The following is a 15,224-nucleotide window of genomic DNA, read 5'->3' on the forward strand; positions in this document are numbered from 1 at the left end:
TCCCTATTACTCTGTTCCTTGGAATCCTCCTAAATCCTTTCTGCAAACCTTCCAGCTCAATGACACAATTTCTACAGTAGGGTGACCAAAACTGTACCTAGTACTCCAAGAGTGGCCTCACCTATGTCTTGTACAACTGCAAATAATGTCCCAGCTTCTATACTCAATGCCCTATTGACCGTAACGCCACTTTCAGGGAATGTTGTACGTACTTCAAGTCCCTCTATTCTACAACATTCATCTTGCCCCTACCTGGCAACAAGTTATTACGATCTAGATTGTACTGCCTGAAATGATGGAAATGGCTTCAATTGTGAATTTCAAAAGAGAGTTGTGTACAAAACAAAATGAGTTATATGTGTGAAGGAGAAAAACAGTTGAGGCAATGAAAAAAGTAGGGAAGAAACAAACTTTGATGCCTTTGGGGTGGCTCGGTGGTGCAGCTGTTGAGTTGCTGCATTAGAGTGCCAGAGGCCCGGGTTCGATCCCGGCTACGGGTGCTTGTGTGTACAGAGTTTGTATGTTCTCTCCGTGACCTTCAGGGGTTTTCTCCAAGAACTTTGGTTTTCTCCCACACTCCAAAGACGTACAGGTCTGTAGGTTAATTGGCTTGGTACAAATGAAAAAATTGTTCCTAGTGTAGGATCGTGTTAATGAGCAGGGGTCGCTGGTCGGCGATCAGTGACCAAAGTGTAACTAGAGTATTTAATTCCCATCATTTTCAATGGATCTTTGATGTTTAGTAACTTACACAATGTTTCATAAACAATTTAGTTAATGTAATCTGCCCACCCACCACATCTCAAATATTCTGCATGGGCTGTAATAAGAAGTGATTAAATAGTGCTTGGAAGATCAAATTCTTACTGGGTGTTGTGTTATAATGGAAGTTACTAGATTTTAAACTTTATTTTTTTCCTTTGCTGCTAACAGATATTAGCATGGCATACACGGACTGAGAAACCTGTGCTAGTGAATGAAGGGAAGAAAGGTTTCACCGATCCAAATGTCGAAATATAAATGCACAGGTAATAAAGACGGCACAAAGTACACAGTCACATCTTTCTTCCTTGGACCCAGAATTGTGAAAATATGGAGTGAAATACACAGTGTATTTCTACAGTGACCTGAGCAGAGCAAAACATCTAAAAGATGCTATCAAACAAACTTTGAAGCCTTTCGGGTGGCACGGTGGTGCAGCTGTAGAGTTGCTGCCTAATGCCCGTCCCACTTAGGAAACCTGAACGGAAACCTCTGGAGACTTTGCGCCCCACCCAAGGTTTCCGTGCGGTTCCAGAAGGTTGCAGGTGGTTGCCGGAAGTGGAAGCAGGTAGGGAGACTGACAAAAACCTCCGGGAACCGCACGGAAACCTTGGGTGGGGCGCAAAGTCTCCAGAGGTTTCCGTTCAGGTTTCCTAAGTGGGACAGGGGCATTACAGTGCCAGAGGCCCGGGTTCGAACCTGGCTATGGGTGCTTGTCTGTACAGAGTTTGTATGTTCTCTCCGTGACCATCAGGGGTTTTCTCCGAGAACTTTGTTTTTCTCCCACACTCCAAAGACGTAGGTTAATTGGCTTGGTACAAATGAAAAAATTGTTCCTAGTGCAGGATCGTGTTAATGAGCAGGGGTCGCTGGTCAGCGATCAGTGACCAAAGGACCTGTATCTCTAAAAGAAATAAACTAAGCCTAAATGCATACAGAAATATTAAGGAAGGTCAAAGGCTTGATCAGAGATGTTTTAAGGACATAAAAGATGGAAAGGCAGAGAGAGATTGCTGAATATTGTTCTTTTCATCTTGGTTAATAGATGAGATGGCGCTATTTTTTCATGAACCACCATACCAGAAACTTTGTACAGTTACTCCAATGGTGAGACTATTGATAACAGACAAGTTTCTACTGGTTTAATGGCGTCCACGCTTGTATGATATGCCATCAACAACATTTGCAAATCACTCGTGCAATGTGGCATTTGGTTCCTGAACTGCAGCAACAATCTTGAAATTCTCTTCCTAACACACAATTAATTCAATATTGCTCTTTACAAACTATTTAGCTAGAAACAATATTTCTTCTTTTCTGTGGGAGCCACATGCTGGTCACAGCAGTAGGCAGGAATGAATACCTCAAACACTTGGCTTGCTGGAAATGTTTGTGATACAGAGCTTCGATCAGCAGGCTCTATTATGAGTGGTGTGTAGCCATTGAAACCAGTGATGTCTGTAAGGCCAAACATTTAGAGTCTAAAAACTCAGATTCGTAAGACATGATCTCCCATGTACAAAACCATGCTAACTATCCTTAATCAGCCCGTCTCCTCAAATGCATTTGCATCTTTTCCATCAAAATTCTCTCCTGTAACTTGCCTACAACAGTTGTTAGGCTCACTGGTCTATCGTTCCCAGGCTTTTCCTTGCAGCCCTTCTTAAATACATATTATTTACATAACACTGGAGATGCTGTGCCACAATGGCAAAACAAATGGCAGTCTATCCCACATTCATACACAATTATCATAAGGTGTCCCCAACTCAAGAGGGATATAGTAGACAAGTTCAACAATGCTTTGACTGAAGAAACAGGCTGTTAAGGTTGCTAGCATCAGCTTACAGAAGCTGCCAAAATGATGGAAGTGTGGAGAAGGTCAGAACCAATGGACCAGGTGTTCAGGGGAATGAATACATGAATGATTGACCAAGTGAGATTAAAGGATTAAACGATGAACATAATTCTGTAGTTAATCCATTTCAGAATTTGAGGAGAAATTTCTTTATACATGGCTTTGGTGATTCTATCGTTGCTTATGTTTTAGGGCAGGAAATGTTAGAAGGATCAAGGGATCTGAGATCGGCCAGCAAAATGGTGTTGAGAAGCAAGATCAGAAATAAAGAAAGGAAGAGCAAGCTTGAGGATTGACAGGCATATTTCAGCTTCAAGATCGTACTTTCTTATACAGTATAAGCTTGGATGCCGATATAGGTCGACAGAGACTGTTTATGGATGAGTAGCACTGCGGAAAACATAATGAGTGGCACAAAATGAATGCCTGCTGTTCACGATTTTGGTAACTTTATATGTAACTTTGTCATGAGATTAAATATTTTATGTATTTCATTCATGTCCTTACTCAGAGGGTAGTTAATCTGTGGAACTGATTGCCACAGAGGGCTGTGGAGGCCAAGTCAGTAGATATTTAAGGCAGAGATAGACAAATTCTTGATTCAAAAGGATGTCAAGGGTTATGAGGAGAAGGCAGGAAAATGGGATTAGGAGGCAGAGATCAGCCATGATTGAATGGCAGAGTAGACTCGATGGGCCGAATGGCCTAATTCTACCCCTATAACATGAATTTAGATCAATAAATATCACAGAACTAAACCACAGAACTTCAATGATCACTATCAAATGCGTTCAACTTATTTGCCTTTATTTTCTTGCAGATGAATTGTCCTTAAACCTGGCTCAAACCTGATTGCCCTATTCCTTCACCACACATACAATGGATATAATGGTAGCGGTTTATTCTTAGCAAAAGCAACAATTTCAGATGATGTACCTAACATGACTGGACAATTGAATAAAGCACAGAAGAGATCTCTGAGAAATGCTCAAGACTGTGATCCAGGATGTCATTCGGCAAGGCTCTATGACTTATGACCAAGGAAACTAGATTCCTTTGTATGTGTGAGCACATCCCTGTAAAGGTGGCTCTGTTGCAATGCGTTCTGTTGCATGGAACGGGAGAATGCATGCACTCAGTGTGAATTCCAACCCAGAAATAAATATCAACCTTGAAAGGCTTCCATAAAGTACGGAAAAGCTGTGAAGAAGACTGGCTTGTAGGAGTGAGTTTCTCCAAGAAATCCTTTCTACCATTTACCCGAGGATGCTTAAGGAATGGAATGTTCTGGTTTACAGACCTCGTGAGCCTGCTACTGGTTGTTTATTCCTTACATGTGTACGTATTGTATTCCACCTTCATTCAGACCATGTCGACTCAAACTCAATAGTTTCCACGAGGTGTGTAAAGTTGACAAACTGTAGTGTCCATCTCCTTTTTAGCAAGGGCTCCCTTGAGACTTGGGATCTTATCAGTCACCAGAACCTTACTGAGAAAAAAAACACACGAATTTCTTCACCTTTAAACCTTTGCATATTCGGAGGACCACTGCATTCTTAGTAGGCGTGTAAGAACCATGATGGTATTCTGTGCTGGTTAGCCAAGGAGAAAATGAGAAAATGAGCACAGGAACAAAATGAGCGACTCAAGTAGTTCCTCAAGGAGTGCAATATTGAAATGAATGCAACAAAGATGCTCCATTTAAAGCTGAATATTAAACTTGGTGGATGTGACATTTGTACTAATACCCAAAGCAAAGCTATTTATTAAGTGCTCCCCACCTTGGGCGATATCACCCCATTTTTACCATTCATTTAGGGTACTGATCTCCTTGCCATTTTTAGTTGTTTTTTTTAAATGACCCAGACTTGGTTAACTGCATCTGATCTTTTGTAGGTTGATGGCACAAAACAAGCTTTTAGCAGAATCGGAACGTTTGATGATATCTTTTGAATATGCTGATGGGCGGATAAGATTGGAAGCTCTAGGGTATATTTTGCTTTAGGAAAAATTGATTCAAATCTTGGCTTGCAGCATGCATTACCTTCTTTGCAAAAAAAAATGCAGAAGATATCTAAACCATGATTTAATAACTATGAAAAAATATCTAGAACTAGGAAGGTAATTAGAAACCGAAAATAAAGGTAAATTCTTGAGAAATTATACCAATTTGGAACTGGCTAGTATTTAATGATTTGTCCCACCTACAAAAAAAACTCTCTAATTTATCCACTGATGCCTTCTGGTTACAGCATTGATCAATTTGTATTCAGTTACTTCTGACTTCTGTAACGCGCTGAAATTAAAGGGTGGATGTCAACGAGAGAGGAACTGTTTTTCATTCCTTCCTCACTGATTCTGAAGCTTTCATGAGCTAACATCACATCCACATTTTACTTCTCTTTCCCTCTCAATCTTATTAAATGCAGAGTATCTGCTTCAAGAAACTCTTATTCTAAGCCACTACATCATGATTCAGTGGGACTGGCCCAACAAGATGGATATCAAAAATTAATTCAAGAGATCATGAGATGGTTAACTTAAGTCACATGCTGTAAAGTTTTTGTGTGTATTCATTCGGCAACTTAATTTAATTAAATTATGCAGCATTAAAAAACAGAAATGTTGGAAACAATAGCATGACAGGCAGTATCTGTGGAAAGAGTGACTGTGGATGTTTTGAAGGATCTCGACTTGAAGCACTAACCATTTCTCTTTCCCCACATGCTGCCTCACTCGCTAACTGCTTTCCGCATTTTCTGTTGTTATTTCAGATTCCAACCTCAGCAGTTATTTGACTTTCATAGACTGTACAGGAAGTGCCCCACAGAAAATGTCAGCAATAATGCATTGAGTAACGTTAATCTCGTCATATCATTTTGGTTTTCTGAGGTGCCGTTTCTGTACCAAAATCTACACAACACAAAAAAAAGAAATGAAAATTATTTAGACCATATTAGTTAAATAATAAAATCTTTCTCCCAATATTTTCCTTTCACTTCATTAGCGATTTCAGTGTTTGTGGCAGGTCTAAGCTGCAGCTAGCTCGGTGTGCAGATCTCCAGCCTGAGATCTGGGCAACCTGTGGAAATTCATAAGATAAACACAGAACGCTGGAGTAACTCAGCGAGTCAGGCAGCATCTCTGGAGAAAATGGACCGGTGACGTTTCGGGTTGGGACCCTTCATCAGTCTGATTGTAGTAAGGAGAATGGGAAAAAAACAGTGAGGGAAAAAAAACAAGACCAATCAGAGCCGGCAACAGATGACCTTCGTAAAGGAGGTCCCCTGATAGACTGATATTTGGATAGAGACATGTGTGAGCCCAAGTGAAATTCATTGTTGGGAACTGTGGAGCTGGTTAATGGACTTTTAGTGGTTAAAGGGAGTAAGGGAGGGGGGGGGGGGGGGGGGGGGGAGATGAAGGAGTGAGGTGTTTGTAGAAGTTACACAAAATTGGAGAATTTAACGTCCATACCGTTGTTAACCATTTAAACTCCCCTTCCCATACTGATCTTTCTGTCCTGGGCCTCCTCCAATTGGAGGAACAGCACCTTATATTTTGCTTGGTTAGCTTTCAACCCAATGGAATAAACATTGAATTCTCCAGTTTTGTTTAACTTCTACAAACACCTCCATTCCCACTCCCGCTCCCCTCTTCCTCCACTAAAATTCCAATAACTAGCCCTACAGTTTACAATAATGTATCCCTCTTGGGCTCACACTCTAGCCAACAATCAGCCTATAAGGGAACCCCCTTGCCTGAAGTTATTTGTTGCCAGCCCAGATTTATCCTGTTTTTCTTTTGCTTCCAGTTTTCCCCCCACTCTCTCAACCACAATCAGTCTGAAGAAAGGTCCCGACATGCTATAGCATCTGTCCATTTTCTCCAGAGAGGCTGCCAGACCTGCTGAGTCACTCCACCATTCCGTGTCTATCTTTGGTATTAACCAACATCTGCAGTTCCTTTTTATTATACTGTGAAGCTGTTCCATTTTAACTCCATATGGATTTCACAACTGCTATGCAGCAGCTGGAGAAATACCAGTGCTGACTTAAGTCCACACCATCTCTAGGTACCAGTGCTTCTGTGGAGAATTGTGGCAAGTCGTATCATTAGTGGAAATAGGCCATCCAAGCTAACGTGGTTGGATATGTTCCCAAGGAAAATGTCAAGCATTTGTTCGACAAAGCAAGTTATGTTGAGTTCTTCCTTCTATTGAGACCACAGAGGATGATTGGATTCCATTCCAATATTGTCGTTCTAGAGCCTCCAACAGGGTCTGTCAGAATGCTACACATTACACATCATTTCCACCACCGATTATAGCAATTGGCACTGTATTTGCAAGCTGTATTTCTGGCATTCCAGAACCCTCACTAGGAGTATAGAGTATGGATCTCTTAGAATGTAGTTAGAAACCAGCTGCCGGTTACATTGAAAGAAAACATGCAATAATACAGAGAGAAATGAACATGTCTTAGTTTTGCCTTTGGCCGTCAGAGCAAAACTGATTTCCCTTAAAAAAGCCATTGTACGATATCTCTGGACTTTGATAAAATATTTACAATTCATATTAGTGCACAATTCCTGTGGGAACTAAACCTTCCAATGTCCAGTTGGCAGAATTCAATAACTGAAAGATATTCTTCTATATAAGGGTATCCTCGTATTAAGGCAAAGTCATTTAAACTAACTTGCTGAGCTCTGCTGTTATAGTAAAGATGATCAGAATAATCAGCTGCATGAACTCAACAGCACACAAAATCAAAAGTATGGATATTTTAGTACTGACAAATCTTCAGTACACATAACTGAGGATCAAGACATCTCAGCTCTTCAGTCAATATAACAAATAATATGTTATAAAATTAAGATAGTTTTAACAAAATCTTTTAGCCAATTGCCGAAATCTCAGACATTTCTCAACGGTGCTGCTGGTAGAACCATTGCACATTCTTCTTCCCGTGACCGCATGGGTTTTCCCCGAGATCTTTGGTTTCCTCCCACACAGGTATGCAGGTTAATTGGCTTGGCGTATGTGTAAATAAATTGTCCCAGGTATGTGTGGGATAGTGTTAATGTGCGGGGATCACTAGTCAGCGGCCCGTTTCCACACAGTATCTCATAACTAAAGTTCAAACCTGACCTCTGCTGCTCTCTGTGGGGTTTGCACTTTCTCCCTGTGACTGCATAGGTTGCTCTCCAGTGTTCTGGTGTCCTCCCACGCCACATTTTCCATTAGACTTTCGAGAAGTAAAAGTGAAAACAAAGTTTAGAATTATTGTTATTATTTTTTTTTTTTAAATAGAATTCCGATCTCCACGAAGTTGTCTGTAAAAATGGCAACTGTAAAAATCCATTCCCCTACCGCCCTCTTCCTCAAGGTCACCAGTAGACAGTAAAGCATCAAACTGAATTAAATTGGAAGGATGAAGATTTAAACACTAAGTTTACTAATTAAGGGGACAAACAACTACAACTCTTGTAATCATACCCATCCATCAGCAATAATCATCTAAAATGATATTAGTATTGGCACTGGTTTATTACTATAAATGTGTATTGAGATACAATCCAAACTGTCTTGCATGTTACCCAGGCAGATCATACCACACATGAGATCATCAGGTAATGCAAAAGAGAAGAGTGCAGAATAGTGTTACATCTACAAGATGTGCAGATATTAAAAAAAGTGAAAGGGCCTCAACATAGTAGATTGGAAGACCAGGAATTCATATGGTGACAGATGAGCGAGTGTTAATTTTCCACATAATTTTGTCCCTCCTAAAGCTGATCAATTTAAATGTCTGTACATTCTTGCTTAGTCATATCCTACTAAGAAAATCCAAAAGGAAATAGGTGTGGGGCAGAAATCCATGAGTAGTGGTGGGAAATTATAGAATTAAAACCTCAAAGGACATTAATTGTAAAATATCCTGCAGAATGGACAGGGAACCTTCTGTCTGTACGAGACCTGAATTGTGCGAGACCCCAGTCTTAGAGTAAGGCTGACTCTGACTGATGTCACTAAGGGCAACAAGCGATGATCAATAAATGCTGGCTTTAGCTGCAGCATTCACCTTCAAAGAGAATATTTTGAGTTCGACCAGAACATGTTGCTCAATCTGAAGAAAATTCATCACAAATTCCTCCCCTCATCTTCTGATAGGAAACAATTTTATGAACATTTAGCATAAATATGTAAACTACTTATTTCCATCCTTAGTTGATACCTCATTACCAACAGAAGAGATGGTCCCAAAGCTGCCAGCAGCCTCTGTTGTCATCAGTTTTGCGCAGCAGGGTGCCCCTTCCTGAAGAAGCATTCTAACATCCCAATTGAAGGACAATCTTGGAAATACTTTACATTGATTGAAGGGGCTGTGGATGACAGGAAATTAATTACATTGACCTCCCAGCTCTACGGATGAATTCTGCTAATAATGAAGACATCTTGTACCATAAGTGGAATGTGTCCATGGGTAGAGTTTGACATTACAGTGACTGAAGTTTACACACCTCCCGAGGAGCTAGAGCAGCAGAACCTGTTACAGTTAGTGCTGTGGTATCAAATCAAAAATGTGAAGCACAATTTTACTGGACATAATCCTCAGCACTTGACAAATGACACTTTCTTTTCTATTCTCTTTGAACTGTTAGTACAGAGAATAATTCTCTCTTTTTATACTTTCTGTAGAATTATCTAACATGTGCTGTTTGCTACCCAGTTTAATTTATTTCTATTTATAATTTAAGAAAATTGATTAATGATTTTTTTTTAAAAAAGGGCAAATCGGAGTATGACACTATTTTACCTTGTGATTCTAATCTGTGCTTGAAAATACATTGGTCGAGATGATTTTGTTATTGACTGTTGCACTGTCATATAGAGAAATCAGAGATCGAGGCAACAGTAACTCAGCCAAAATCAAATGCCAACTTTTCACCTTTCTGCTTCATCGCTTCATCACTCTGGGTAAAACATGACTTGACGTATCCTGCAACTTTCAAAGAGACATCACTGGAAAACAACCTAACAAAGGATAATGGAAATCAACAAGCTTTCAGTGCTTCATCCAAACAATTGAAGAAAACAGAAGGGAGAACTCATAGCATCATTTATAGCTTCTACTAAGATCTTTCTTTCCAATTGATTTGAAATGTATTTATATTAATGGAATCAGCTGAATGTTTAAAAGTAGCCTTCCAGTTTACAGTTGTTTTCGTGGTAACAAGATTCCTACATCATTTCTAATGTATTGGATTTGCCTTTGCAGTATGTTTAAGCACAAAGATCATGTTCACTAGAGCAGGGACAGAGCTAACTGGAACAGTGGGTACTTTACTGTAAAGTGACAGTGTGATGGGGCTAGCTACTATTTGAAAAGTATAGGAGCCAATTTATCAGCACCTTTACCCAATGTTTGCTAATTTGTTCATTACCCTAGAGTGACGTTATCCAACATGTTTTCCTTGCTCTTTTTACAGCCATGATCAGACATTTAAGGCACAGACAAAAGCAGATTAAAACGAGATACAAGAAAATATGAATTATTACTACACGGTACATTGTGCATCAGGAAGTGTGAGAGGAACAGCAACTATTGACTACATTCAGCAGTAGTGTACAGTCTATGTTATCAATCAAATTTCTAGATATAGATTGAAGGCACCTGATATAACAAGTACAAAGGCATTGGCAAATAAAGCTGAATCCAGAAACGTAGAGCCCCAGCTAACGAAGAGAGGCTCACAAAACTGGGAGCTCCATTGGAATGAAGGGACTTCTGGCTAAAGCATTTCGAGCTGCCATTAGTGCAGATCAGGTGTGAGTGGGGGGGGGGAAGGTCATAAATGAGCGGAAAACAATTCTGTTCCAAACTAAACAGGACTTGTCTCTGCACAGTGGTGGGTGTGAGCAATAGGCTCCCAGTGAATGACAAAAAGGGAGATTCCTGCTGGAATGTATTCATCGCAATATTGTTGCCGATGAGCTTGGAAATAAAGAATATGTACGGCAGACAACCTAAAAAATTATGCCACATGCGTCGAGGTGCACATCACACCTGCTAGTGCTGGCTTTTTGACCCGGACCATTCTGACCCATTCACATTTCCCCAATGCCTTGCTCCACAGGTAAAGGTCAATTAGATCTGGTGATTCTGATGTTTGTGACACAGAGTGGGTTATTATGGGGTTGATCTCATCAGATCGAAATGTGGCCTGTGAGACTGGATTATTTGCCTGGAAGATTATTTCAAAATGATCTGAAGGTTTGATCCATGCTTAGAAACTCAGTGGGTCAGACGATGGTGGTTTTGGGTTGGGATGCTTCAGAAGGGTCCCAAACAGAAAAGTAATTAGCCCATTTCGCTCCACAGATACTGCTCAAGTTCCTCCAGCACTTTGTTGTTTTGCTGAAGATTCCAGCATCCACAGCCTCTTGAGTCTCCAAGTCAGATCCATTCACGGTGTTTCAATGCTTCACACCAGTCTTTATCAGCCTGCAAGAGATCTGGTACATGATACAAAACTGTAAAGTGCTCTGCAGTTAAACAACATGTACATGCCACTCCACCCACCATTATCTGCTTACCCAGGGCCACTTAAAGTAAAGTCATATTTACACAGATACAACCGCATTAAATTAAATTCAATTCAATTCAACTTTATTGTCATTGCACAAATACAAGTATAGGTACAACGAAATGCAGTTTAGCGTCTGGTCATAGTCATAGTGCAAGATAGTAGAAGTAAAAATAAAAATACAAAGTTGGCATACAATAAAAGTTTAAAAAAAAATACTGGTTAACAATGTGTGGATTGTGGATGAATTAAAACTGATACATAGGCAGATAACTGTATACAAGTGGGAGAGTCTAAGGATGGCTAGCGTCGGGACTCCGAGTTCAGCAGTGTAATGGTGTTGTTGAAAAAGCTGTTCCTCAGCCTGCTTGTGCGAGACCTGAGGCTCCTGTACCACCTCCCTGATGGGAGGAGGGCAAACAGTCCATTGTTAGGGTGAGAGGGGTCCTTGATGATTTTCCCGGCTCGTCTCAGACACTGTTTTCGGTGGAGGGCATCCATGGCAGGGAGCGGGGCACTGATGATGTGCTGAGCGGTTTTCACCACCCGTTGCAGTGCCTTCCTGTCAGCTGCGGTGCAGCTGCTGTACCATACCGTGAAGCAGGTGGTCAGGATGCTTTCGATGGTACAGCGGTAAAAGTTGGACAGGATCTGGGGGGACAGGTGAGCTTTCTTGAGCCTCCTCAGAAAGTAAAGGTGCAGGGAATACATATTTTACCCGTTGCCGATTCGGTTTTGGGTGATTAACCTTATCAAGCATGGGTCTGACATTAGCAGAGCCTAGCCTGAAACCATACTTATATTTAATTAACCTCAATTTACAACTACACGGAGCTAAATTGGACCAATACAACCTTGCACTGTCATTGTCCTTGCCAGATAGCCCACCTTGACTGCAGTTCTCCATATTATGCACACTCACCCACCTCATCAAATTTGATGTGTAGGAAGGAACTGCAGATGCTGGTTTAAACCAAAGATAGACAAAATACTGGAGTAACAGCAGGACAGGCAGCATCCCTGGAGAGAAGGAATGAGTGACGTTTCAGGCTGAGACCCTTCTTAAGACTGAAAGTCACGGAAAAGGGAAAAGATACAAATGATGATGTAGAGACATATAGAACAAATGAATGAAATGTAACTTTATTGCATATCTTTCATTCATTTGTTCTATATCTCTATACATCATCTCTCGTTTCCGTTTCCCATGACTTTGTCTGAAGACGGGTCTCGTCCTGAAACGTTACCCATTCATTCTCTTCAGAGATGCTGCCTGTCCCGCTGAGTTACTCCAGCTTTGTGCCTTTCATCAAATTAGATAATAGATGACTGTAGTCAGGAAGTAAGAACACAAAAATACAGGATCAAGCTCACCACGTGGTATCTGTGGAGAGAGATGAAAACCTCTGATGGAAAATCATTGACCTGAAACTTTAAATCTAGTTTCTCCCTTCACGGGTGCTGTTGATTTACTGAACACCCCCCAAATGTTCGAGTTTTATTCCCCCATTAACAGCATCTGCAGTATTTTGTATTTTACTTTCAGATTACTAGAACCCAGACCGTTTAATTTGCAGCCTCCCGGTCCCTTATCAATGCCATGTTGTAATTTGGGGATCTGCTATACAAATTGACTGTGTGACTCTTCAGATTTACCCCCTCGAGCATGGCCATAATATTATGGGTCTCATGAATTAGTCCAACCATGGAAACATAGAAAGTAGGTGCAGGAGTAGGCCATTTGGCCCTTCGAGCCGGCACCGCCATTCAATATGATCATGGCTGATCATCTAGAATCAGTACCCATTTCCTGCTTTTCCCCCCATATCCCTTGATTCCATTAGCCCCCAAGAACTATATCTAACTCTCACTTGAATACATCCAGTGAATTGGCCTCCACTGCCTCTGTGGCAGAGAATTCCAGATTCACAACTCTCTGAGTGAAAGAGATTTTCTTCATCTCAGTCCTAAATGGCCTACCCCTTATTCTTAAACTGTGACCACAACATGGGGAACATTTTTCCTGCACCTAGCCTATTCAATCCCTTAAGAATTTTATGTGTTTCTATAAGATCCCCTCTCATCCATCTAAATGCGAGTGAATATAGCCTTAACCTCTACTGTGCTCCCTCATCACAAATCAATTCAAACACTCATTCTGAAACAAAATACTGCAGATGCTCAAAATCTGAACTCGAGACAGACAATGCTGGAATTCCTCAGCAGGTTAGACAGCAACTGTGCAGAGAAACAAATCATCAATTGCAATTGAATAACTTCCATCACACCTGGGAGAAATTAAAGATAAATAGATTTCAAGGAGGTGAGAAGGGGGAAGGGCATTTATAACACGCTTTCTCTAGTTTTTTTTTTCCAGATTTGTTTCCCTTTCCAGACTCTCAAAATATAGGTTATATCCTAGCTATCTTAAACGATGACACTTAATTTATATACCACATTCACAATCTGTACAGAACATGCTCACATTTACATTATGTAGACACACACTTCATTGCAGTTTACAGGTTATGACAGCCAAGGGAACTCAGAGCCACAAACACCAGACTCTTGACCCCCCCCCCCCCCCACCCACCCGGTCTGTCTGTGTTGAGTTTGTGCATTCTCCCTGGGTCTATGTTCCCTTTAGCTGCTCTGAACTCTTAGAAAAGATGCACTACTTGGCCTAGTTAAATGGCTATTGTAAATTGTCTCCACTACCAGGAGAATAAGAGGAGTTAATGGGAATGCAAGGAATAAATAGAGGAAAGTAATTAATGGGATTTACAGAGTACCAGTATAGACTTGATAGGCTAAATGGACTTCATTACAATAATGAAATATGAAAAAGATTTGCAGGTCTATAGGGAAAATGGGACTAATGAGAGTACCTCATTGGAATTTTTAGACTTGATGGGCCAAATGACTTTTGCTACTGTGATAATTCTATGTTTCTGCAAGGGCTGAAAACTTTCTAAATTAAACAGAGGCTTATCCTGCCATTGGCTTCAACACCAGCAGGTGGCAGAGCAAGAATGCGGCTTTGGAGACGAGGCTAAATTAGAGCTGTAAATTTTCTTTTGAAATACTGCGTAAAAGCTGCAGATTTCGTGAACATCGGCATTCTGTGGTGTCGAGAACTGCAAATGATGAGATTTGATCCGTGCAGCAATTGTTTTAGTTGTACACAAAAACTCTATTACCAAACGGCATAACCCTAGACTTCATCTAATCAAGTGAGTGTATTGAGATTTTTTTTTTAAGTTTCAAAATGCTCACATAGACACTGAATGGTAACTTCATTTTGACGTGTCCCAATCACACAGTTGTCTGCTAAATGTTTCCCCACACATTCCTCACACCCAGGCTGCCAAAACCGCTAGTTCCCAAACATTTTGTTAAAAATTCAATGGTGAGAAGGCTGTCCGAACATCAGAATGTGTTTTCTTTCTTGCTATGTAATAAATGTATTTGATTTCCTTTCTCCATAGATTGCAACATTATCCGTCTCTGTGGGGATTGCACTTTTTGTTTTGCATGTTAATGTACCGTTGATTGCACACAATTCCTCATCATGTCATTTTAGTTCAAAGGAGAACCCTAAATAAAAAGAAAACTGAAGAAAATGTACGTTATCTTCATAGTTGTTGGACAAACTAGATTTTAGGATCTTCTCTTTGAAGTACACAACTTGGATTAAACACAAGAACAAAATATGGGGTTGAGTTATCAGAATATTTTAACTGACTTGAATTGACTGTAGGTATTTTTTAAATTAAATTATATAAACTTGCATTCTAGTCAATGGTTTTACTTTTCACCTTTGGAAGTTAAGGGCAGTACAGTGGTGCAGCTGGTAGAGATGCTGTCTCACAGTTCCAGACACCACGATATGATCTTGACGTCGAATGCTGTCTGTGTGGAATTTGGAGGTTCTCCCTGTGATCGCAAGGGTTCCCTCAGGTGCTCTGGTTTCCTCCCACATCATTTTATAACCAAAACCCGCCAACACATCCCA

The 15,224-nt window shown here is 40.5% G+C and overlaps 1 protein-coding gene across 1 annotated transcript in view; it reads left to right on the forward strand.

The window, feature by feature from the left end:
* The window catches only part of b3gat1 (beta-1,3-glucuronyltransferase 1), a 174,494-nt gene extending 169,549 nt beyond the window's left edge, over positions 1-4,945 (forward strand). Inside the window, exons 5-6 of the mRNA XM_033049947.1 lie at positions 934-1,028; positions 3,441-4,945. Coding sequence (XP_032905838.1) covers positions 934-1,020 — 87 coding nt within the window. The 3' untranslated portion in view covers positions 1,021-1,028; positions 3,441-4,945. The remainder of the gene's footprint in view (positions 1-933; positions 1,029-3,440) is intronic.
* The last annotated feature ends 10,279 nt before the right edge of the window (positions 4,946-15,224 follow it).

Source organism: Amblyraja radiata, chromosome 33 (assembly GCF_010909765.2).
Source record: "Amblyraja radiata isolate CabotCenter1 chromosome 33, sAmbRad1.1.pri, whole genome shotgun sequence".
NCBI lineage: Eukaryota > Metazoa > Chordata > Chondrichthyes > Rajiformes > Rajidae > Amblyraja > Amblyraja radiata.